This window comes from Melopsittacus undulatus, chromosome 10, assembly GCF_012275295.1.
Source record: "Melopsittacus undulatus isolate bMelUnd1 chromosome 10, bMelUnd1.mat.Z, whole genome shotgun sequence".
Classification (NCBI taxonomy): Eukaryota; Metazoa; Chordata; class Aves; order Psittaciformes; family Psittaculidae; genus Melopsittacus; species Melopsittacus undulatus.
This window is the reverse complement of record NC_047536.1, coordinates 28,466,519-28,490,732: the sequence shown is the minus strand read 5'-3', so window position 1 is coordinate 28,490,732 and position 24,214 is coordinate 28,466,519. Positions and strand designations below refer to the sequence as shown.

The window sequence follows — 24,214 nt, the reverse complement described above, 5'->3', positions numbered from 1 at the left end:
GAAATACATGGCATGTACAGTATTGTCATAGGACAGTTATTCCCACCATGGTTGTTTGGTCATTAGAAAAGACACAGAAACTGATTGCAATAACTGAAACTTCATACAATAGATTCTGGGCCATGAAAGAAGCTGGATTTGCACCTGCTGCCATCAAGAAGAGAACTAATGTGACAAGGGTTTAGCTACACTTTATTCTTTGGGACTAACTGACAGAACATAGATCATCTACCACTGAGTAAATTGTGAGAAAAGAAATGCTACCAAAGTTGCCTTTGTTTTCATACTCCTGGAAGGACTCAAAAATGAGGAAATCATGAAAATGAACTGGCAGTAAACTGAACATCAGCTTCCAGTGGAGAGAGACACTTTATAAATGGAATTTCATAAAAATCAGAGCAAAAACTCTGGGCCAAAGTCTTATCAGCACTTTGGGATGAGTGAGTTTACAGCAGTGAATTCTGATTGGAACTGTAATTTTGATGCCTCAGTTTTGCAAATGCACAGCTCAAAGCAGTGTTGTCCTGCAGAGCTAAGGATACATTCTTTTTGAAAGAAATGCAATACCACGTGAGCTCACAGAAATGTTTAGAATTTGGAATCTGTTTTCCTTTTCAGTTTCTGAACACCAGACAGGAACTCTTGCAGGCACAGGTTCTTTCTCTTACTGTATTTAGAATTCAGCAGCTGCTATGCATTAAATCACATCTTTCTTCCTTTATGGTTCTAGTGATTATAACTGGCTCTGAACTTGAAGAAGTTTATCATAATATTTTTCCTGAGCTGCTTTACCTATTATGAACCCTCTTTGAAGTTCCTTCTAGTTCTACTAAGAAACACTGATAAATTGACATTAGCCAGTTGACTGAATATTACATGAAGATTCCTGGCTCTGAAAGAGGCAACTACAATGTGAAATGAAAACTTCGTTCATTCATTCACTCCTTCCCAGCAGCATTCCTTGGCCTGGAGCCAGGTACCATTTGACGTCATGGCTCTAACCAGGAACATAATGTGCTGGCACTGGGACAAAACTTTTACTATGGAAAAAACCAGCAACAAGTAGGAACTTATCACAGAAGCTGAGGAGGGTGAGTTAAGAGTCTGAGATTGAAAGCAAAATAGCAGAAAATTAGTTTAACTATGACAGGCCTAGTATCTTGCTTTTGTTTTCTGCACAGCACCTTCTTAAGTTACTACTCACAAGTACTAATCTCACTAACACAAACAGCACACACAGCAAAAAGATGTCCTTAAATACTTGTTACTTCCCATTCTACTTTTTGTAGCACTTACTGATGTATTAGGAAAGCTCCATTCTGTAACACTTTTTATTTTCAATGATTTGCAACAAAATAATTAAAAGCTCTTTTGGCCTACAGGAGTTAGTTTTATATTAAAAAAATCTCAGTTCTGTTTATTTGAGTTAAATATTAAACAGGTCGTAAGGAGAGACTCAAAAAGTTGGCAGTGTTTATACACAAAATCCAGAAAGCAGTGTAAGGATAGAAAAACAAGCTTCCTGGTCTCTTCAGAGCCATGGTTAAGGTACTGGGTAAAAAATGAAGGCCGAAAAGTTTCCAAAATACTGCTAAGAACAGAAAAAAAAAGTATATATACATACATGATACAGAGCAGAGTAGGAAATACTGGGATAGCCACAGCTGAAATCAGTGTCGCTGATAGGAATTTAGAATGCCAGACTAACAACTGGCAAATCACACAAAGGTTTCCCAGCATGGCACTATTGGATGCTGAGGGTTTGCTGAGAGCATTCCGACCCAAGTTCACACTGCAGGCAGAAAGAAGGTGCTCTATGTCAGAGTCTCATTTGAAGAGCTGTGATCCCTGGAGGTGGTGCCCTGGAGTGAGATGCCTGTCATTCACACTCCATTTTGGATTTGTCACTGACAAGCAGCCTGGTTTTTGGAAAATACCTCTCTATAATTGAGATTTTAACTAAAAATGGGATTAATGTCACTGCCTTCCCTTAAAAAACACTTCAAGAGCTACTGCTAAAAATTCTATGCAAGAGCTAAAATTAGCTTTATAGTGCTAGGGTGTTTTCATAACATGAAGCTAAAGAGAAACCAGACTGAGGGTTAGTACGCCTTACACAGCACACTGAGTAACAGTCATGTTAAAATTGCTGTTGTGACTGGATTTAAACCTGTGACTTACAGACAAGGCTCTGATTCAGACCCTGGCATGTGACACTGTCTTTTTGGAAAAGTCCAACAAAGACACCACCAATCTGTGGTAAAACTGGGGGCTGGTTCAGCTGAGGATGCTCCTCATGGGAAGAGCCTCCCATTAGATTCTCGTTATTGATTCTAGGTAGAGAAATTGCAGGGGTAAGACTGGTTGAAAAGTAAGGAGCACAATCAGTGAGCTACAAAAATATTTAGTGAATATCAAAAACTTGTGAAACTAAACTGTAAACCAATAACCACACTGGTCAGTGAAACCTAGAAGGATTTTCTTCTAGAGAGAAAGAGCAGACTCTGTTCCTCAGAGCTGTATGTTTTAAACTCATTGTTTTAAACTATGTTTTGTTCCCCTCATAACATTTAATTCCATTACAACAACACTTTCCAATCATTATTAATTTTCTTTTAACAAAATTGAGTTGTGTTCATTTCTAACCACATAGTTCATACATGCAGATCTACTTTGTGCTTCTAAACTTGTTAACCAATTGACTAAAAATGTGCCTTTCGGGGGATGTTTGTGTAGCATGTCTGTGCAGTTCAAAAGCAGGCATCCGATTCATTGAATTCACTGCTGTATAAGAGGACATTTAGAAACAGGACCTAACTGTGTTAAGCATATCTGATGTAGGCAGGTCTGCGTTCACGATTTGATCAATAAATGTGCACAGTGAATATTTAAAACCCCACTGCAGTATTCGCATGAGCTCTGCCATTCACAATACTGACATTTCAGATTATGTTCCTTTCAGTCAAAAACCTTGAAGGACTTCCTTGGAAGTTCTTGGACTCAGCACCCAGTACAGTAACTGTACGTGGCATCCAGTGCCTAGTTTTTGGAATCCAAGACTACAAATTCTGTCCAATGCACAAAATCAGATTTTAGCTCAGGCCCATGCCCTGCACCGGGAGAACTTTGAGGATATCAGGAATGCAATACAGGCTTGTACAGTTTGTTAGAAAGTTGAGTTCTAATCCTGAAAATCATTCTGAAATTCTAAAAAGCACCTTAAAAAAAAAAATCAGTGTTGATTTTAAATGAGTGTTCCAGAATCTTCCATGGAATTACACAGAATGGGCAATTAGCTGAGCTGCTAAGGTGGAACTGGGGCCTTCGTGATAATTTTAATAGCACCAAAGTCTGATCTCCTCGATTCTTTTGAGAGTTCCAGTCACTGGTACCCAAAGTTGTACTATTCCAGCCAATGACTTCTAGGAGTTTATGGAGAAATTTCCCGAGTTCTCTATAAATCTTATGGTAGACTAACATGGAAATAATTTTGGAAACAGCATTTTTATTTAGCACTTATTTAAAATTTACTCCTTAAGAAAATCTTCTTGGATGCAAAATCTTCCCTCACCTTCCTGTTTGTTGGAGCTCTTCACAGAAGGCTGAGTTTCAATTTCAGGCTGCTCAGCAAACACCATCAGATAGCTCTCTCTCTTTCAGTGCTTCTTCAAGGACTATATTCTTGTTCAATTCAAAACAGGAAGGACATCTTGGGAAATGAGCTCTGTATATCCTTCAGTGGTTTGAAGCTAAACTGGAATCATGCACAATACATTGCATGGACATTCCAGAAGTCAGTTTCACCAATTTCTTTTGGCCTAGGTCATCATGACCATCAGACTCCCAGCATTAATATGTGCAAATCCTGAATATATCCAGTCATTAGAGACATATGAAGTGGGAAAAGTTCACAAACATCGTGTTTTGTTGAAATCTGGAACTACTTAGGCTGAAATTAGACAAATATGGACAATAGCATACCCACTCTGCATGGAAAAACACCCTGCCTGAAGTGCAGATATCTGTTGCATGAAGAGTTTCAAATGGGGTGTAAGTGTCTAAAAACTCTCTCATGTATCTCAGTTCTCTCATTATCTCTGTGGCTGCTAATCAGCAGTAGCAATACAGACATATTCAGCAATGCCAAATGATAAAACTGAGTACAACTCAAATACCATCTTGTCTGGTCACAGGGCAGTCTCTGTGCTGTGACCTAGTTACACCTAGCCACAGCTACACATGTATTAATCAAAGTGAAGTTTTGTCAAGTCATATTATCACTGAGACATTTATTCTGGTTTCCTAAATGTTAGTCTGAATTAAAACCCACCTGGGCACTCTTTCTGTATCTAAATTTCAGTATGTGTTTGATTACCCTAAAGGCACTCAGGGGTTGTAGATTTCCACCTTCTCTGACCACAGGTAAACAGATATCCACACTGGGGATCATCCAGCAAGTCAACTGTTCCAGCTGCAAACTGCTCAGCATCCCAGTGCTTAGCACTGTTGGTGTTCTCCCCCTGGTTACCAAATTGCTGATCACATTGCCTGACATAGAAAAAATATTTCCTATTGATTTTACATTATTTCCTAAAGACAAAATTAAAGGCAGTTGTGGAACAAGTTTTCTAATCCCAATATTGTAACATTTAAACCGTAATAATTTCCATCTGTAAGTTCTTATTGACTGCTCTTAGTTTGAGCAACAGAGACTGTATTTTCAAAGTAGCCACAGATTTATCTCTTTCTTTGCAATAGGTATTCTGCCAGCTTCTTTGAGCTGCTTCTATTTGATCACAGTTTCATTACTGAGCATCTCCCATTGTTAGGGCAATAGTAACTGTCTTCAGTCTTACACATTATGTACTTCTCCCAAGCCTGGCTTTACATTGATAGAAGCTGCATCGCGGGAATGAAAACCATAAAATTAATTATTCACAAACACTATTCAATTCAACATATTTCACAATCTTTTAATCTCTAATGCAAAATACCAGCCTCACCTCAGCTGGATTTTTCCTGCGAACAGTCTGGATTCTCTCTAATCCCTAAAAACTGCTCTACTGCTAAAACAGTTGGTTGGATACTTTTTGTGAAATTGTCAATTTGACAAGTTCTATGATATTTTGAATAACTTATTTAATGGATTTTCTCTTCTTCATTATTTGCTGGGGATCAATGGCTTATGTGCAGAATGTGCAAACCTAAACGCAAACAATCCCCAATCATCTTATTGTTCAAACACACATTTTTTGGTTTTGGGTGTACACAGCCCCACCTATTGCAACCAATGATACAGTGCCAGGATTTCAAGCCATTAGGTGGGTCACGCATCCCATGGCATTGTTCATCTGGGTAACACATGTAAGACAAACATGACACACATCTCATCTTCCCATAGGAAGAGTGAAGCCAAGATGCATGGAAAGATTTTACAAAGGCTAAAAGCCATTGTATTTAAACGTGAAAAAATATCTGGGAAAAACCCTGAAGTATCAACAATTAGCTCTGGACTTGAACAAACTGAAGAGCTTCCACATTTTTTCCAAGAGGAGAACATGAGCACTTAACTCTTGTACAGGCAGCCAAGTTTCAAGCAGCTATTTTTTAAGGCACTTCTCTGCGACACAGGAGACAAAAGTTAAAGCTCCTGTTGTGAGTGACAGTGCTGACTACTGGACTCGTTTTTCCAACACATTCTCTTACTTTGACTGGAAATTCCACTCTGGTTCTCAGAAGTTGTTTGTAAAAGGTACATGTCTACAAGTGTTTTTTAGCAAAGCAGCATTTTCAGATGGAGAATACCATTTTTAGACAAAGAATGTTCTGCTAAAAAAGCTCTCAACCAGTTCTTGATCATTCCTCTTACAAGCTATATATCAGATAAGGGAAATAAAACCTTGAACCACAGGATTTTGTGATTCACTGAAATATCGCATGGTGGAATGTATTTCAAAGATCTGCATCCTTCTTCACTCCAAAGTAGTCCAATTTTCTGTGAAGACACTGCCTTTTCCAGAACTTAAATCTGTGCTCTGGCAGCAGAGATTTTTCACCTCATAAAACAAGATGTTCTAATATTTGAAAATGCTTTGCTGTAGTTAAAATGAAGTCCCTTGTCCCATCTGAAAGTTCTTTGTGTAATAGAACAAAACAGCCCCAAGCTAAAATGACCCTGAAACGAACTGTAAGAGAGTTACCCTGAAGTTTTATTTTTAAAAAAGCAGATTTGATGTGATTTTGCTGACTCTGAAAGCCATTGCAGAGTTATGCAAAGACATTTCAAAAGGAATTTTGTTTGTTTGCTTCCTTTTGGAGTTCTTGGCAGTTTTATTAGAACAAATGAATTACTGCTGTAAGGAAATAATTGTCAGAGTCTCTTATCCTGTAGTAAGAGCTCAGTTTCATTTTCATCAAAATCAGCAGCAAACTGGCAGAAATGGGAGTACAGGATGGGGGCAAAGATCAGTAAATTTGACTTTATTATCAAGAAGTGAGGTGGAAATTCGTAACACTGAGCTGTGCATGACCAACTAGCCAGTTAAATGGGAAGTTAGCTGTCCTTACTTAATCCTCTGTCAGCACAAAGTGGCAGTGCCCTTGGAACACCTAGCTCTGAATTTCCATCTTTCTCTACAGCCATCTTTCTTCTTCTACAGGAAGTTAACAGCTGAGGACGTGGTTAGGATGTGAGCTGTGCTTATAATTGGGGACTACTCGCCTTTATTAGCTGATTGACTACTAAAAAGCCTAAAAATCAAAAACAAAGCAAGAATATTACAAACAGTGTGAACACAGGCCTTCACAGAGAGTTTTTACTGAATACTTTGCATCTTAGAAACTATTACTCATTGTATTGAGAGAGTTTGCATCTCTGTCCCCATTACCGAGAGGATCAACATCAGTTTTCCCAGTAATCTCCCTACACGTAAAGCTTTGGAGAGAGCTGAAATTGATCCAGCAAAGTTTCAAAACATACAGACCCACAAACCAGACACCCAGCTCTGCAATAATACCAGGTCTGTCTTCAGTACATCATCCTTTGCCTGGCTCCTGATTAAATTACAAGGGTGTTAAACACAAATCAAAGGGTACATGGACTCTTATAACTATTAGTGGACTGTGCATCTAGGTAACAAGAAATCTTTCTAAGACATCAAGACTGGAGAGTATTTTAAGGTCTTTTTACTTGTTTTACCATTTAGCTCCCAGCTGGATTCAGACTTTCTGTACACCACACAAGATCTGTAGAGACACACTACATAGTTAACCTATGACTGTCAAAAGCATTAATACTTAGGAGGCTGAATCTTTAATTTCCAAACAAAGTTCTGGTATCTTCACATCACACAAAGGGAATATACACTTCCAAGACTATGCACTTGTGACACAGCACTAGCACCTCAACCAGGAATTTTATTGCTGAATCATGTGCTGCATCAACAATGGGGCAGAAAAGGTTTTTGGAGCTTTGCTACACCTAAGTTGTATTATTTAATCTGCCAAATGACACATCTGCAGCCGTGTGCTGCACCATGCTCCTGTGTCAGTCTGGCACCTTTTCCATCCATATCAGCGCCTGGTACAGACTTGTCTGAAACTTCTTAGTTAATAGCTGTTAAAAATGTTATTCTAAGCTTGAGATGTGCACCAGTTCCTGCACACAACAGTGCTAATTACACACGCCATTTGTGAACTTCTACTTTTGTGCTTGTAAAAAATGTTTAAAAGTATTCTAGTAAAATAGTCATTTGACAAAGAAGGAAAGTGAAACAAGAAGCAATGTAAAATACATACACCTAGATGAAATATGCCTGACTATTGATGAAAGTTTTACTTTGCTACAATGCAAAGTTCAAAGAAGCCATCTTAATACAAGATCATTCAGATCTCTCTGTTATAAAGTATTCTATTAGGAGCAGATACTCCGTGGATAAAGGTGGCTTGTGGGTTTTTTTAAGAACCTTAGATACATATTAGTTTTGCTTGTCATGCAGACCTGCTCTCTGGGAGGTTACTGTGACCCATTCATGTTGATCTGCACACAGATAAGAGTTAAATGCTGACATTTTCTAAGTGCTTTTATGTTTTCACAGATAATATTTTTCATAGGAACTAGAATAAACTGGTTTGGTTAAATTTCCTCCTATTTTATCAGTTCAAAAGAGAGATTCATCCCTGCTGGAAGGGTTTTCTTTATACATCGGGAGACCTGTGATTTAATCCTGTAGCACGAACACTAAAAAATTATTCACATGTGGCATGCTCACTGCCTGATGCTTGATATACAGAAAGAGTAACTGACTTTTAAAGAAGCTAAACACACAAATGTAAGCTCAAAATGCATATAAACCTGTTCCTTCCTTATTCTGACTACACATGCAGCTGGCTCAACTGTGCTCACATTCCCCCACCTACTGCAGGCACTTGCTAATGTCCATACATGCACATGGCAGATAATACAATCACGTTCAGTTTCCTAATGTGTTTGTAAACCAGTCTCATGGGCGTTTTACATATGCATTTGGATGGCTACAGTATCTGCTCCAAAATGTTTAAAATGTAAAAGTACCATATGAAAATAATTTTGGAGTATCTCTTAGCATTCCCGGTATATAAAAACACGTACTTCTTCCAGATCTAAAGGCTAATCCTTCCACTCACGTTAACATTTGGAAAAACCTCACTTGAAGATATCTTCTGCAAAAATACAGCCACAAGCTGTACTAGAAATAAGGATTTGTCACTAGGAAAAAATATCTAATAATGAAGTTACTGAAGCATGGGAATAGAATGAGAATATTACAGAAATCTTCATCCATTTAGGTCTATTTAGGTTCATCTGAATGCTTTCACTCCCTGCTACAAAACATTTTGTGCCCTTAGTATGCTTCTCCCCAACTGATTTCTCTGTGGTGCTCACACCAACTGGGAAAGATACCCCTGTACATATCATAATGGAAGATCAATGCTGTAAGGTGCTGAGAATGGAAGATGTGTCTGAGAGAAGGTAACAAGAAGAGTGAAAATAGATTGCTTAACCCTGACTTCTTCTTGAACTCCTTGATACATCCTGCACTCTGTTCCCAGAAACTCTGTCTATATATTCTCCTCCCTTCCACCCTGAATATATTCTGTATAGCTCAGCTTGAGAGTCTCATAGACAAGGTTTTGGCAGAAACTTCCACGCATCTGATACCTAATGTTACCTCTCAACATCTGTTCCAATAAAACTCTAATACCATTCTTCTTTCATGAAATATAAAGTCAAATTGTGTATAGAATATATAGGAAAATTCACAAGCTGCAAGTTTTACCCCAACTCTAGTTTTCACTCGATACATGAAGAAGCACAATTTGAGAAGACACTATCATAATTCTGCAATAAAAATGACATCTGGATTATTTACACCTCTAAGTAAGAACAGAAGTGGATTTGTCTGCTGCCAGACAGACCCTAGGCAGAATATACAGCAACATTTTAATTTTACAACAGCTCTTCAGTCTCTCTCCTACACAGAATCATAGAATCTTTTAGAAAAGACCTTTAAGATCATCAAGTCCAACTGTTAGTTTGCCACTGCCAAGACCACCACTAAATCATAACCCTAAGTGCCACATGTACACACCTTTTAAATACCTATGGAGCAGTCACTCCACCACTTCCCTGGGCAGTCTGACCCAAGCACTATTGCTAATACAGGTCAGGATGCTCTTGGCCTTCTTGGCTAGCTGGGTACAAGCTGGCTCATGTCCAGCTGCTGTTGACCAACACCCCCCAGGTTCTTTTCTGCTGGGCAACTTTCCAGCCACTCTTCCCAAGCCTGGAGCATTGCATGGGGTTTTTGTGATCCAAGCACAGGATCCAACACTAAGCCTTGCTGAACCATTTGGCCTCAGCCCATTGATCCAGCCTGTCCAGATATCTCTGTAGAGCTTTCCTGTTCTCCAGCAGATCAACACTCCCACCCAGCTTGGTGGTGTCTGCAAAAGGGATTTCAGACAATTTGGAGTACTGCACAGTCAGCAAAGCTTGGCTTTGGTTTGGGATTTTTTTAGGATTTTAAAATAGTAATGAAGACCTGAAAATTCAGTTTCAGGTTTATACATTTCAGAAGCATCTTTCAGGCTTTGTAGAATCAGATAACAAGCAAACAGTAAAGACAAAGCTATTCTCTAATTTATACTAGCTATTGTTTCATCTACCTGCTGATGTCAGAATACTGGCCACTGGATACCTGCCAGCAAATCTCCACCGCCACAATTATGGATTGTGCAATTTCATTGTCATTTCAGAAACCAGTGTATACTTCCAAGAAGATTTCAGAAGAGTCAATGTAGGTTAAAACACTGCCTCCCCAATCCCACTACCCTGTCCATTCTCCACCCCAACACCTCCTCCTGCACACGCACAACTTCTCTCTTCTGTTTATTTTTTGTTTTAAACACTCTAAGCAAGAATTGACTTTGGCTGCTCTTCCTGAACCCTGAAGTGTTTGAGCAGATAAGATCCAGATAATACGTTGGAAGAAAGTTTCATAGGTCCCTTTTCTCCTGGCAGGTAGGCCAGCTCTGCAGTGAGGTTTCTTTCCCCTGCAGCACTGCTTTTCTGGCCTGTCTGCTTCTCCGAGTAGGCCACATCTGAAATTTTAACTGTATCTGACTGGTAAAAAATGCTTCAGCCTAAAGATACTTCCTTATATACAGTGCTGGGGAAATACAACGTGTCAATCTACTTACCCTCATCCCAAATGTGGTGTTAGTTTCTTAAGCAGCTTTATTGAGCCCTTCTTGGATTAAGTGAAATGGAGCTCATCTGAGCTCCTCTTCATTTATGGAAAATAAATTAAGAGTCATAAAACTCCCACATTACAAAAGAAGTAAGATACACCTCCAGAAAAATAACTGATTTTAGAGGACAATATGAAAATAGTTCCACTTGTTTCAATGAAATACTGGTAAAAATGGATGCACTCTACCACTATTTTTTCCACTTAGAGGCTTATCTGAAACTAGAAGGCTCTCATTTTACTCCTAGGTAAAAAGAATGTCAGGGCACTCTTTCTACAGACACTTTCTGTCACTACAGGGCCTACATTAAGTCTGTGTGCCACCAGGAAATAGCATATGGAAGTAGCTTTAAACACAACCATTTAAAACATTACCTTAAAACACAGTTTACTGTGAGTCACTCAAATCATAAATTTAATTGTGGTGTCCTAAGGTGAAGTCTTTAGTGGCAATACTGGCTTATGGTATTGATATTTGTCTCCTGTAATCATCCTGCTCCAGCATCAATGTATTCTGTTGTTCTAGAATGATTGTTTATGTAGCCATGTGGTTCACTGCACTGGAGACCTGATCTTGTTTAAAACTAATCCAGAAAAAAGGTGATTTGGTTGGGTTTGGGGTTTTTTTTTGTTGCTGTTGGTTTGTTTATTTTTTTTTTGAAGTGTATGTGTTTGCAGCTCCATTTCCAAGTACAGCTGCATAAATAGTTGGGCTGGCACAAGTGAAGGGGTGGTGTACCACAGAAACCAGCAGCAGGTGGCAAAAGAGGTGAGGCTAAGTCAGTATTGTTGCCAAACACTTCACCTTGGATACACAGCCTCAAGTCTAGTCAGCAGTTCATGTATGTAATTCACTTAGCTTCACACCAAGTGAACTGGAAGCAAGGAACACAAGACTGCAAAACCATATAGGAAACTCAGGCAAATTTGCCACTGGCTTGCTTGCACTGAATGCCACTCTATGGCCATAGAGATAGCAATGATGTAACTGCCTCAACATTGAAGTAATGGTGTATCATTAACTCGAATTTAAGCTAATGCTTCCTTGCATATTTAAAACAGCAGCCACAACTCTGAATGAACTGCAGACATCCCCTTGAACACTTTGTCTTCAACTTGAGGTGAAAAATATTTATGCATGCAAGCCTACAGGTCTTTAGCACTCACCTATTCTGTCACCCTCAGATACACAGGCGATGGTGATTCCAAACTCTGATATGCCACATTTGCTGTAAGGAAAAAGGGTTGTTTAAAGAAAGGGTTGTTGAAAACATTCTCTCATTAATATAAATCATTGAACAAAGCATAAGAACAGTGAGTGAAAGCCTTGGGGTAAAGTAACCTCTAATCACAAAACATACCCATACACCTTTTATGACAGTAGGGAGCACACAGCACCTGAGTCCCATGTGACAGAATCAACCGCATTTTGAAATCTCTACTTAGAAAACTAAGCAACCTAGCAAGATTTCAACATAGACTTCCTAAAACGTAATGCTGCAAAACTAAAGCCAGCTCTGCAATTGCAATTTTATGTTATTAACACCATGTTAGCCATTAAAAGGTCTTTTCATTAACTATTTCTCTATTAGTTGCTGTTTGACCTAAAATTCTTATGAATAAAATTATTACTGCTGTAATTACTATGAGCAGTAAGGTCTACAGTGCCATCCAATGGTAACATGAGCTTTAGCATCTATGAGTTACAAATTTCTACCTCTAGCTGCTTCTGCCACAGCATGACATCAACCTTAAACACATCTTGCAGAACCATGAAGGCTGAAAAACATCAGAAGCAGCAAAAGGTTTACATACATGAACGTACAGGGTACACTGCCCCACAGGCACGGTTTGTCACACCATTGCTGATAGCTGAAACTTCAAAGTACAGGTAACAGGTAGATATAGCCCTTCTTTCCTTTCCACACAGAATTCTGACAGATTATTTCTTCAGGTTAATTTAGTGTAAACTGATGTACTTAGCTAAAAAGTTATTCTTACTCTCTTTTAACAGAGGTGGTAATGAGAAGTGTTGGTATCCCAGTCCTTCTAACAGCATTCTGGTTATCTCATCCCAGAGGAAGACTTTTATTTCCTAAGAGCTAGAGAATAAACCTGACAGCTAACATAGAACTCTGCTATGAAGTCATGTATCTTACACCCCATATAACAGATTTAGCATATTTGCAACCTGCTTCATCATGTTGCTTTGAACTATGGAAAGTGAAGAGAGAAGATCTGAAATGCATGTTCGAGTTTGGACGAGTACTTGCCTTTTTTTTTGTGAAGTAGAATAAGTTACAAGATCCAACCCTTTCTTAGATTCTCATTTTCAAGTGCCAGGTTCTAATGGATCATTAACTGACTAAAAACCCTGAATCAGTGTATATTGGGATGAAAACCAATGTGCCTCAAGTTACACAGGTTGGAATTATTTGGGGGGAGGGACTGCCTTCCTCTCTAAACTGCAAGAAGGATTGCGTCCTGTGATCACAGAATGTTTTCAGTTACCTAATCCTCCACCACTATAAGGATTGAAGGCACCAGTAAGGCTTTTAATCTCTTCTGCTTTTTCCCTGCAACGCTTTGCAGATTTTGCAACTTTTAGTATTTTGTAAGGTAGATTATGAATTTCATACAGGCTGTTAAGAAATGCTCTGCTGCTCTGGATTTGTGGAGAGTGCAATTTGAGGGCTAACCAGCTTTTAAATGGTTGCACACATTTGTAGGGCATAGGTCTCTATGATCCAGGTGGCTCTTTTCAGCCCATAATTGTGACTGTCTGAATATTTAAGACCTTTGATTCTACTAGGACAGAGATCCAAAATTGTGGAGCTTGTGGAGTCCAATTCAGCATTAGGATAAACAGTTATTGCCCCCTTTGGCTTCAACTGAACTTATAAATCCAGATATTAATTTACCTTCTTTACATTGCAAGCCAGGACTGGAAATCTTATGGAAATGAACCTTCTTCTAGAAATTCCAATCCAGACATTCCTATTACCAATCCAATTCTATTCCAATCATCACTAGATTGTGTTATAAAATTATTTGTTTTTTATTTGTACTGCTTCTTACCAAGAAGAAAATAGTTCAGAAGTCAGTGAAATGAATCTTTCAAAACAGGGCAAATCATGTAAGGGCAATTTTCCTTGCTGGAGCATTTCAGACTGAAACACTTTGCAAGTGGAAAAGTGTATCTTCACAATGAGTAATGACAAAGACCAGTGTAAAAAGTTAAATGACTCAATTCTTAACAGCCCTCCATTGACACTCTGGTAAAGTTTTCAAAAATACACTAACAGTTTCAGACCCTATACTGAAGGAAAAGAAAACAGAACTTATTACTTGATTAAATGGGTCACGGATGGTCTTTTCATACTACTTCCATGCAGAGCCTAATTTAGAAAGGGACAGTCTATGCATGAGACCCTATAGCACTGCTGCAACGATACTTCTGTGCTAAATTTTATATTTTTCATAAACTGAAAAATGATGGTTTTGGTTTCCACACAGAGGAAAGCAATTGCTCTAGTATGTGTTTTGGAGCTGAGAAATGAGTAGTTATGACATGCAACAGGGCTCCAGCCTTCCGCAAGTACATCTGCCTACACTTCAGATGCCACATCTACTCAGATGCTAAATCTCAGCCTCATCCTTGGAGAATCAGATTCACTGCAATGCGTAGTACAAGATATTGATATTATTAGCATTACAGGAAACAGTTCATCTCAAAGAAGACATTTGTTTCTTTACATGGGCAGCTGTGCTTCTACCTATCTACAGAGACACCTATGGAGTAGTTTATTGCCTTAATTTCCATTAACTGTGGGAAAGAGTGACACCAAGTGGTTACTTTTAATGGTGCATACATTTCGCGACAAGTAGTTTTCTCTCAGCAGCCTGTTCATTGAAGTAATTTCGGGGCCCAGTTCATTACTAAGGTTGGTAGAAGTCAGTCACGCAATGAGTTAGGTTAAGATAAGCAACTATTGAGGTCACAGCCAGCTAATCATGTCACGACATGCTGAAGCTCAAGCTGAGGCTGACCCACGGTTACAATGGCCCCTTGATGGGGGCTGTAGTACAGCTTTGTGGCACAGGCGGTACAGACAGGGACTCTGGTGACGCGGTGGGCGCCGCCGCACGCAACGCTTCTCAGCCACTAGATGGTGCCACCGAAACGTTCACAGGAGCACCGTCAGGGCACCCCCTTTACATCACTATTATCTGTCTTCAGTTTCCACTCCGCAGCTTCTTTTGTTCCTGATCCAGCTGAATTCCTATGCAGGTTGGTCCCAACCATAGTTCCTGTAAAGCTCTGAATAAGGCCACCTTTATGCACCATCTACAGTGAAACCGACCCCTGATGGGTTTTCCAGATGATCAGAGAGAGTCTAGCGTCCATGCTGGCCCCTTTCCCAGCCGTCCAAGGAGATGCGGATTCTCTCTGGGAGTCTGGGTATCCGAAGCAGGTGAACCCATAAGCCATTCTTCATGGCAGTGCTCGTCTCCTCTCACTGAGGACTTGTTTTGCATTGCACTGCATCCATCATGTAAGATGCTTTACTGCAGCTGAACTTCAGTGACTCTGTACCATATGGGCTTTAGGGTCATCTCTCACCATCCCAGTCCTGAAGTGCTTTGGACACAAGGACTGTTGATATCTGCATATCAGAGGAAATCTTCTGTTGCACATTTACAAACTGCAGTTTGTGTTCTTACACTCAGTTCATCTCCTCTTTGCATAAAATCCTAAAGCCTCTAGAGCATCATCTGTCTCATTAGGAGACAAGGTCAAGTGCACCACTTACTTCCCATAGATTAGAACTCACAGGAGGGATTACTCCACAGCAAAGCGATGCCACCTCTCATAATATGTTTCAGAAAGAAGCTGTCTTTTTGAAAAAGATACCAAGCATTCTTTCCAATAGACCCAGTACAGAGCTGTAATAAAGAAATCTTTCTTCCCTATAGGTTAACACACTTGTGTATTAATATTTTAGCACCTCTCTCTCAAACTATGAATGAACACAGAAAGAACAAGCCAAGCTGAAGAGTCATTTTCAGAGCACTGCCAAGCCAAAGTGACTGTACACAACTATATCTCTCACTAGACATCTTGGCCTAAGGAGGCAGACATGAGGAAAGCCAGATAGCAGAAAATCATTCCTTTGATTTTAAAAGCATAGAGTGGATACAGGGTTACAAGCCAGACTGAAGGTCAACACTGATTCTCCCACTGTTCAAGTTACAATAGCCAAATCATTTAATTGCATCTTTTCTAATAAACTGTGAATGGTTTCTGACACTAGTGTCCTACTACAGTATCCCTGTGCAGTGTCCAGTATGTGAATCCTCTGCTAGATCCATGCTGAGGTCACCAGCCTAAAAATTTGAGTATAAAATGTTCTACCCAAACAATTAATATGCACAGAATTTCTGCAGTTTTGGCACAACTGCCTATGTCAATTTTTCTCTTTAGTCTAAGCCCCCACCTTACCTATGGATTCTCCACTCTTAAATCCCTTGAGAAGCCTGGTCCTGAAGACACATTTAAAGCACCAGTAGACCACATTCTGAAAACAAAGAAAGGAGCTGTGGATGGGAATGGCCTTTCAGCTAAGACCTCAGCGGTTACATCCCTTACTACACCAGGATGTGGCAGACCTGCGTTCAACTCTTGCCCCTGCCTGAGGGAAACATCTTTCATGTCTCAGCAGTGTCCTAACCATGAGGTCATGGAGGCTGGTGCGGAGATCTTTTAGCCTCCCTCACGTATGTGAAACTGTTTTGCACAAACATCCACCCCCAGTAGGACTAAAATATGAGTGTCCTTTCTGATGAGTTGCTTCAGACCTGGGCTACAGTAATTTTGTCCTTAACTCACCTTCACCACAACATTTTCTCGCTATTAAAAAAATTTCTCTGGCTTCTGCATCTTGCTTCCAAAGGTGGCTCCCATCTGTGATCTGAGATACATACTTTCTGAACCCTTGACTCAGATACCTAAGCCTCTGAGAAGTACATAAAGTAAAATATTTAATAGTTTCCTAATTCTGCTACATCCTACTGTAGTCTCTCATTCTGAGTCTTCACTAAGCATGCTCTTTATAAGTTCCGCTCTTAATCACCTGTCTCTTCAGGGAGCTTTAAAGTTAGGCAAGCCTGAGTATTAATTTGTGTTTGTGACTTCAGTATTTAAAAAATTACAAGCTAATGTACATTTTTACCACAGAAATCACACCGAGTATACCAGGCTTGGTCCTGACTTACATACAGTACTAAAGATCCAGAATAATTTTATCACATTAAAACTGATGCTAACATCAGAACAAAATCAGAAGCGAAACAGTCTCACCACACCATATGACAATGTCCAATTGCACTGGATTTTGCTCATGAACTCCCACATACTTCAAAGTACCCAAGGCATAACATGTGAATCATTAGAGCTTTGTGTGATGTTGTAAAATTAGTGAGAGGAAAATCAAGACAGAACAGATCTTCACACAGTAACAATCTTGAACTACAACAAAAGAGAAAATCAGAACAAGGGATTGCTCAGATGTAACACCAAAAGGACATGCCAGAGGATCCAAGCCTTAGCTCTGTTGCACATAGACTGTATTTCTGCTAAACAGAGATACAAATGTGTACAGTGCAATGGCATTAAGCGTGTGGAATGTGAATGACAAGCTTCCCAGCTGCACAATGGAGGCAAGCCTGCTAGAACTGGCTTTATGTAACTATAAAGTTGCATTCAAAAATCAGTGAAGGAACAACATGTATCGTACTTGCAGACACTTTAATGAAGATTCATGACACTGGCTGTTTTAAAGTAGGTCATCTCAAAATGCTGAATATTGTCAGCAGAGAGCAAATTAAAACTTTAGAATTATTAGACTGAATGCGTCATTTAATGGGTTTTAAGTGAATTAAAAATAATAGAATTAGTTTCATTGTTCTGCTACTGTTATTTTCTAAACTTGAGGTCAGTCTGTTTCATATGGTTCTGTGGGTAGCTGGAGCCTTGTGTATATGAGAGCCAAATAAAAATTACTACAAACCCCTACAACTGTTACAAAGCAAAAGGTGGGGTGGTCTTCCATTCAGCAGGAAGAACTTCAGAATTCCCACTTTCAGAATGCACTTGATGGTTCCATGAAGTGACATATGTGCCCTTTACGTTGCTGCAGCACCACAGGATGCCAGAGATGAAGCTTATTATTTGTCATAAACTAGAATCTAACTGCAAACTGTTTCTGAAATAGAAGTCACAATGTGTATCACTGCTGCAAATTGCTTCTTACCTCTTTTCTACAGGCATAAATAGCAAATACTTGTAACAGTCTATCCCCTCCAAAATTTGTAAATTTTTAATAAAGTCATTGATGGAACCAGAATAACACATTTTAAAATGTTGCTGGTCACACACATTGCAACTGTGATAGACATAAATTTATGAAGAATGTAAGACCCACTAGCAAGTTTTAGTCTCTTACTTTCTGGGTTACTCTGTGAAATCTTCAGCTGAATATCAATTTGTTCAGGGGAATATACCAGCTTTTGCCACTCAAGGCAATTATTTCTGTGACAACAGTACACACTTAGCAGAATATATTGCTGATGAATCACTGACTGAAGAATTCGTACGGATTTTATTTATTACATCCATTCAGGAGACATAAGCACAAATGAATGTACGCTATCTTCCCTTATAAAATGCTTATGCACTGCAGTAATTCAGTTGCATTTAGCTGCAGCATCACAAGTTCTGACCTCTTCAGGCTTATGTCTGAATGAAAAATGGCCATCCACAGGAACTGCTCTTTGGTGACATTATAAAGATTCATCTCTCAGTATGGTACCACTGAAACACAGCAAGACTCTCCACGTATACTCATAACTCATGACCCTGAATAACAGGGAAAGGGGAAAGCAGCAAAGTTGTTAAACTTGCTATGCCCCCAGGTCCAGTAGGTTAAAAATTCACCACCTGGACTCAAGATAAAGATCCTGTGTCAGAACAGCCAGACTGGGAGAGAATATGCAGTCCCCCATCTTTTAGTAATACGGAAGCAAGTCTCAACAGGTGGAAACCCTTTAATTCATGGGGCTAATGTTGCATCTTCCTAGTTCCAAAAATCAAGAGAAATCCCATGCAGTAAAAAAGGCAAAAAAATAATACCATCTGCTAATGTCTCTATGCAACACAGCAGCTGACTAGAGAATAATGTTTCATTGTTTACTTAGATTAAGACTCTTATCCTATTAAGATGCTTTCACGGATCGCCTTTGCCATGGGAGCTATTATTAACCCTTTCCCAAAATTCTGGCCCCCTCAGCTCACATCTCTGACTAGTCCTCTCCTCAGAGAGCATCCATTTGTACATATGTAACAAATCTGGATCTGAGTGGCTGAACAGTGAAAGGGAGCCTCTTCCAAAGACTGTGCAGTAGAATTATTAGTAAAAGAAGGGAAAAGCTTCCTCCAGCAGGAACAAAGAAGTGCTGCGAAGGCTGCTGTTAAGCTATGAAATACTTTTGTCTTTATCAACATTGATACATCTTGCCTGGTGAGAACTCTACGACTCTCACTGTTTCAAATCCATGCTGTGCTTAGGGTATTTATAACCAAATTCACTCCTGAAAAATGTCGATCCTATAAATCCACTCTCACAAACCCTATTTTGGGTCAGTATTTGTGCTGCAGAGACACCAGGTATGCCAAGCCTGCACCAGCCCTCAGGAACAGTATGTTCTAAAAGCCTGAGAAGTAGTTATCTAAGAGAAGCTGGCTGACATCAGGAGGGAAAATTCTTGCTTTGGAAACGAAGTACAGTCTAGCATTATACACAGGATAACTATGTCCATGTGTTTGGAATGTCTGGTCTTGAAAATCAGGAAGAAAGACTTTGACTCTGTAGGCTACACCTTCCTTTGGAAATGAATGGCCTAATGAAAAGGGTGGAGTAGAACCGTACATGTTTACCTCCAGCGATAGGACTGTAGCACCTTGCTAGTAAAGGCCATTTCAGAGTAAGAATCCAGGAGCTAAGGACAGACGATCCAACTCCATTTGGAGCTTGTCACATCACACACTCTTTAAGTCAAAGGGTATGGAACAACTAACAGAAACACATTTAACTCTGTGGGCTGTGTAACCGTGAAAAATGAACTCTCCATGTTCTGATTACAGGCAGAATGCCTTCCCCATCCATGAAGTGGACCACACATATACACCTAACCACCCTGTGCTGCCAGCTCAGGCACTTGCTGCCAGCCCACCCTTTCCTCTGCAAGCAAATGGCCTCACGAGAAGTTTGACAAGTTTCTAACCCTCTTGTTGAAAACATGAGCCGAGCCCTTCCTCACGGCTCAGGAACCAAAGGACCAGCCTGGAGCCCAGGAGCTCCAACCAACGGCTCCGTCTGCTGCTCCCGTTGCCAGACCCCGTTACCGAGCACTAAGCCGGGGCTCCCCGCTGCCACCTCCAGCCTGCAACCCCTCAGCCCTGCCGGGGCCGCCCTACCTGTCAGTGCGGCCCCGGGCGAGTGTGGAGGGGAGGAGGCGGCGGCCGCGCCCGCCCCGTTTCCCACCGAGCAGGTCCGGGCCGGACCCCACCTCAGGGGGCGTCTGAGGGGGGGGGAACCTACAGCCCCTCCACAGAGCGCTCGCTCCCGTTACAGACCGCTCCCACCGCCCCGCATTCAGGCCCCTGTCTCTCGGGCCGCCCCGGACGTCGCGTCGCCGGGGCGGGTGCGTAGTTCCGGCGGGGAGAAGGGAGGGGTGACATGCAGAGCGGGCAGCCGCGGCCTCGGGAGCAGCTGGAGCCGGAGCTGCCGGAGCAGCGGGCGGGAGCGGTGCGGGGGGGACAGGCCTGGCGCGGCGCCCCCACCATGGAGATCGAGAAGGAGTTCCACCGGCTCGACCAGGCCGGCAGCTGGGCCGCCATCTACCAGGTGAGGGGCAGCCCCCCGGCGCTGAGGGGAGAGCGCTGCTTCCCTCACCCTCCCTCTGCTGCCGCCTGGTCCTGCTCCCCCCCACCCCCGCGACGTGTGTGCCGAGGTCCCTCCGCCTCCCTTCTCCCTGGTCGGAGCTTTCCCGTCTCCGCTTCCCTCCCTCCGGGCGCTGAGGGGGCAGCGGGAGGCCCCGCTCGGTGCCCCTGCTCCACGGAGCCCCTCTCACCTCCTTCCCCGTGGGCGGGGAGCGCCGGGCGGCTCCCCCCCGGCGGCGCTGCGGGTGCACGGGCACCCCGCGGGCAGCGCGCTCCGCTCGGCGGCTGGCGGGGACCTTCCGTACCGCGGCGGGGCTGCCCGGGGGCAGGGGTGGGAGCGGGGCAGCGGCCCCCGTTCCGTGGGGCGAGCCGGGGTTGTCTCTGCGGGACCCTTCAGCCTCGCTCTTTTTCGCCCTCCGGATTCCGTTTGGAGCTAAGCATGGGCAGGAATTCTCAGTAACCGTTTAAAGTTGCCCATTTCCTAATGTTAAGAGAATTAAATCTTAGTATTCTGTTTGTCTTCTTTTATTTCTATTAGCAGTGATGGACAGCATTGCATGCACCTAGGTTTTCAGTCACTTTAATAATAGCCGGAAACCAGCTTGTTGGTGTTACTTGTACAGTTACCTGGTACTGGTTTTTATTATTTCGTTTACTGCATTGTCGTGGTTTAAATGCATTTAGAGCTTTTTGGTGACGTTTTGAAAAACGCGTGTGGCACACGTGAACACTTGTAAGAATATTAGTCCATTGAATCCACCTTCACACACACAAGCAAGATAAATGAAGGCTTTTCCCTTTAAAAAGTTCCTTGCACATTTATCCAAAATGAAGTTTAAAAGGAGATGAAGCGCATGAATGGGTGGGCGGGTGTGTTCAGTCAGACCAGGCAGCATTACTGTAAAATCCATTTGAATGTTTAAGCTGGTATATTGCGTAAACTAATGAGTTTTAAGTTCGTATTTGCAACATAGAAGTTGGGCTTTGCTTCCCTTTCGCTATGGATTTCTCTGGCAATAAGACATTGAAGAGAAGGAGTGGACTTTTCTGAAAGTGAAATAGATGAACTCCAGTTTCAGAAGCACAGCAGGCAAGCTTTAAATGTAATAATTTGCAGGATGAACACATCTAGTTGTTTGGGTATTAGAGAATAAGCATAAAACCTTGAGCATGCTTTTCAGAAGGTCATTTTTTTGTCAGAGTATTTAATTTCCTGCGGAGTTTCAAGGCTTGTTAACTATATCAGTTGAAAGTCATGTGCATATATGACGCTATGTTTTTGCTAAACCATTCTTGATGATTTGGTATGTTGCAGGCTTAGTGCTCAGGAAATGATTTTGAGTAATATATCTCTGTCATGGAGATGGTGTATTTCTGTGGGTGCAATTTAATTACAGAAGTGAAACGTATAAAGAGAACGAGGGACTGTGGAATATTTTCAATGCAGGATCAGCATTCAGTGATATTTTTGTCCCACTGTCTTTGAATGATGTGAGTCAGTAGCCGGCCCAGACTGTGGCATAGCACGAGGTTTGATTGAGGACTAAAACTCAATTCAAGAAAATAAAGTGTTTCTTTGATCTGCATCCAACTGTTGACAAGCAGGAGAGGTGGGCCTTTTTTTTAAGATTAATGAGTGTATGCATTGATGTCATGTAACTCCCCTGCTCAACTGCATCTTTCAAATATCAGATGTTGAAAATGACATTTTGGCAGATCATGTACATCTGGAAGAACAATGTACTTCACTATAATCCGTGCTTTTGGTTTCTGGGCTGTGACATTAGCAATGCAGTTGTCTTAAAAATACTAATCCTTTTAGGTATTTTTAGGTCTGAAGAATGGCCTAAGTAGAATAATGTATGTTGCTGGTGCAGAAAAAAGTCTTCTTCTGAATTAACTGTACCACAGGCTTTTTGTATCTGGGTGTTATGATTGTAACTGCTAAAATTCGGAAGTGTTCACCAGTATTCCATGTGAAACATAATGCAATTTACTAACAGGCACCTCCTCTTGTTTCTTGGCTAAATCTATTATGTAGAGATACAGAACTGCACAGCATCTAGGGGAGGAATAATGAATGCTACAGGGAGGTGAAGCTGATTGGAAGGATGGCTACATTGGTGCCATGTGACTTTGAAGGATTAAAATTGTTCAAGCTTCTTTTTTCCTGGACAAGGGAAAGTGGTGTTCAGCTCTGATAATAGTACAGTTGTGCAAGAATAACATTTGGATTATTTTTTTAAACCTTAAATAATCACAGGACGGAGACAAAAGCATTTCAAAATTAAGACCTTGTGTAGGTGATTTTGTGACAATCATGTCTTGGGCACTGCATGTGTAGTGCAACTGTTCTCTGCCACAGGGTGAACACTGTTGAAACGCTACATGTTTTGTTGGTTTTGGTTTTTTAAATACCCAGTGCTGTTTCTTCCTTTCATCTAGACTTAATTGCTACAAGAACTACGAGATCCTGTTGAGGTTGCTCAGAGACCCAGTAGATAAAAAGGACTGGTCTGGTTCTGTCCATGGCTTGTGTTGTAGAGAAACATACTTAGAAGATAACTAATAAAATAAGACCTGATCTTAGCTTAAGAACAAACTTTAAGGAAAATGGACAGCAGATTAAATGTGAGCTTTGAAGTGTGATAACCAAGGTGAAGGTATGCAACAGAAAACAAATGCTTAAGGGTAAGTGAATAATAGCACACTGCATAAATATAATTAGAAGTATCAATAGGAATGAAAAACATTCACTCTGGAGATGTGACAACAAAGAAGCAATAGCCCAGAGCTAAGAAAAGCCACAGTTTAGGCTTGCTTTTAGAGCAGAGGAGAAAAAAATACAGATACTTGTCTAGAATGTCAAAGGAACAATGGGTTTTCATTTGCTACAGTGAGTGCAATATCAGATTTTGATTGTGATTTTGTATGCAGAGGGTTTTCAGAATTTTAGGAGGTATTTTAGTTTCTAACTTCTTGTACAGGGTGATAGAATGAGATATTATCTTAAAAACACAACCCTCAAATACAGGTAGAGTTGCTTCTTGTGTTTATATAAGCTGGTTATGTTGACTTTAGTATGTTGGCCAATGATATACCTTTGATGTGCTTATCAGTAGCAGTAAAGATACTTCTGAATTATTCTCTGATCTACCATTCAACTGGAATCCCATACAACATAGATGGAGGCAGAGCTGACTTGGTTTTACAGAAACATCTGTGGACACAGTTCATGCAGGGAAGGTAGCAAATTAAATTGTGCACTGCTCTCTAATTGCTTTTTAGTCAGTAGAACACAAAATAAGAACAAACTGGGTGTAGTCTAGATTTTCAAATATGTTTGGAGGCGAGTGTACTGAGAACAGAACTAAGTGTACTGCTCTGTGTGCTCTGGAAAGCTGAAGTGCAGTTACAGTTTGGT

General features: G+C 40.9%; 1 protein-coding gene and 1 long non-coding RNA gene across 4 annotated transcripts in view; one reads left to right on the top strand and one right to left on the bottom strand.

Annotated features, from left to right (window-relative positions):
- LOC115946134 (uncharacterized) overlaps positions 1–20,506 on the bottom strand; it is a 162,878-nt gene extending 142,372 nt beyond the window's left edge. For all 3 annotated transcript variants that reach the window (XR_004080246.2, XR_004080247.2, XR_004080245.2), the window contains exons 1-2: positions 20,326–20,506; positions 11,958–12,019 (exon numbers count right to left, since the gene is read on the bottom strand). This is a non-coding gene — a long non-coding RNA (uncharacterized lncRNA). The remainder of the gene's footprint in view (positions 1–11,957; positions 12,020–20,325) is intronic.
- Positions 20,507–20,588: 82 nt separating this feature from the next.
- Positions 20,589–24,214, top strand: part of PTPN1 (protein tyrosine phosphatase non-receptor type 1) — a 43,328-nt gene continuing 39,702 nt past the window's right edge. Inside the window, exon 1 of the mRNA XM_034066968.1 lies at positions 20,589–20,755. Within this exon, the coding sequence (XP_033922859.1) occupies positions 20,693–20,755 (63 nt within the window). The 5' untranslated portion in view covers positions 20,589–20,692. The remainder of the gene's footprint in view (positions 20,756–24,214) is intronic.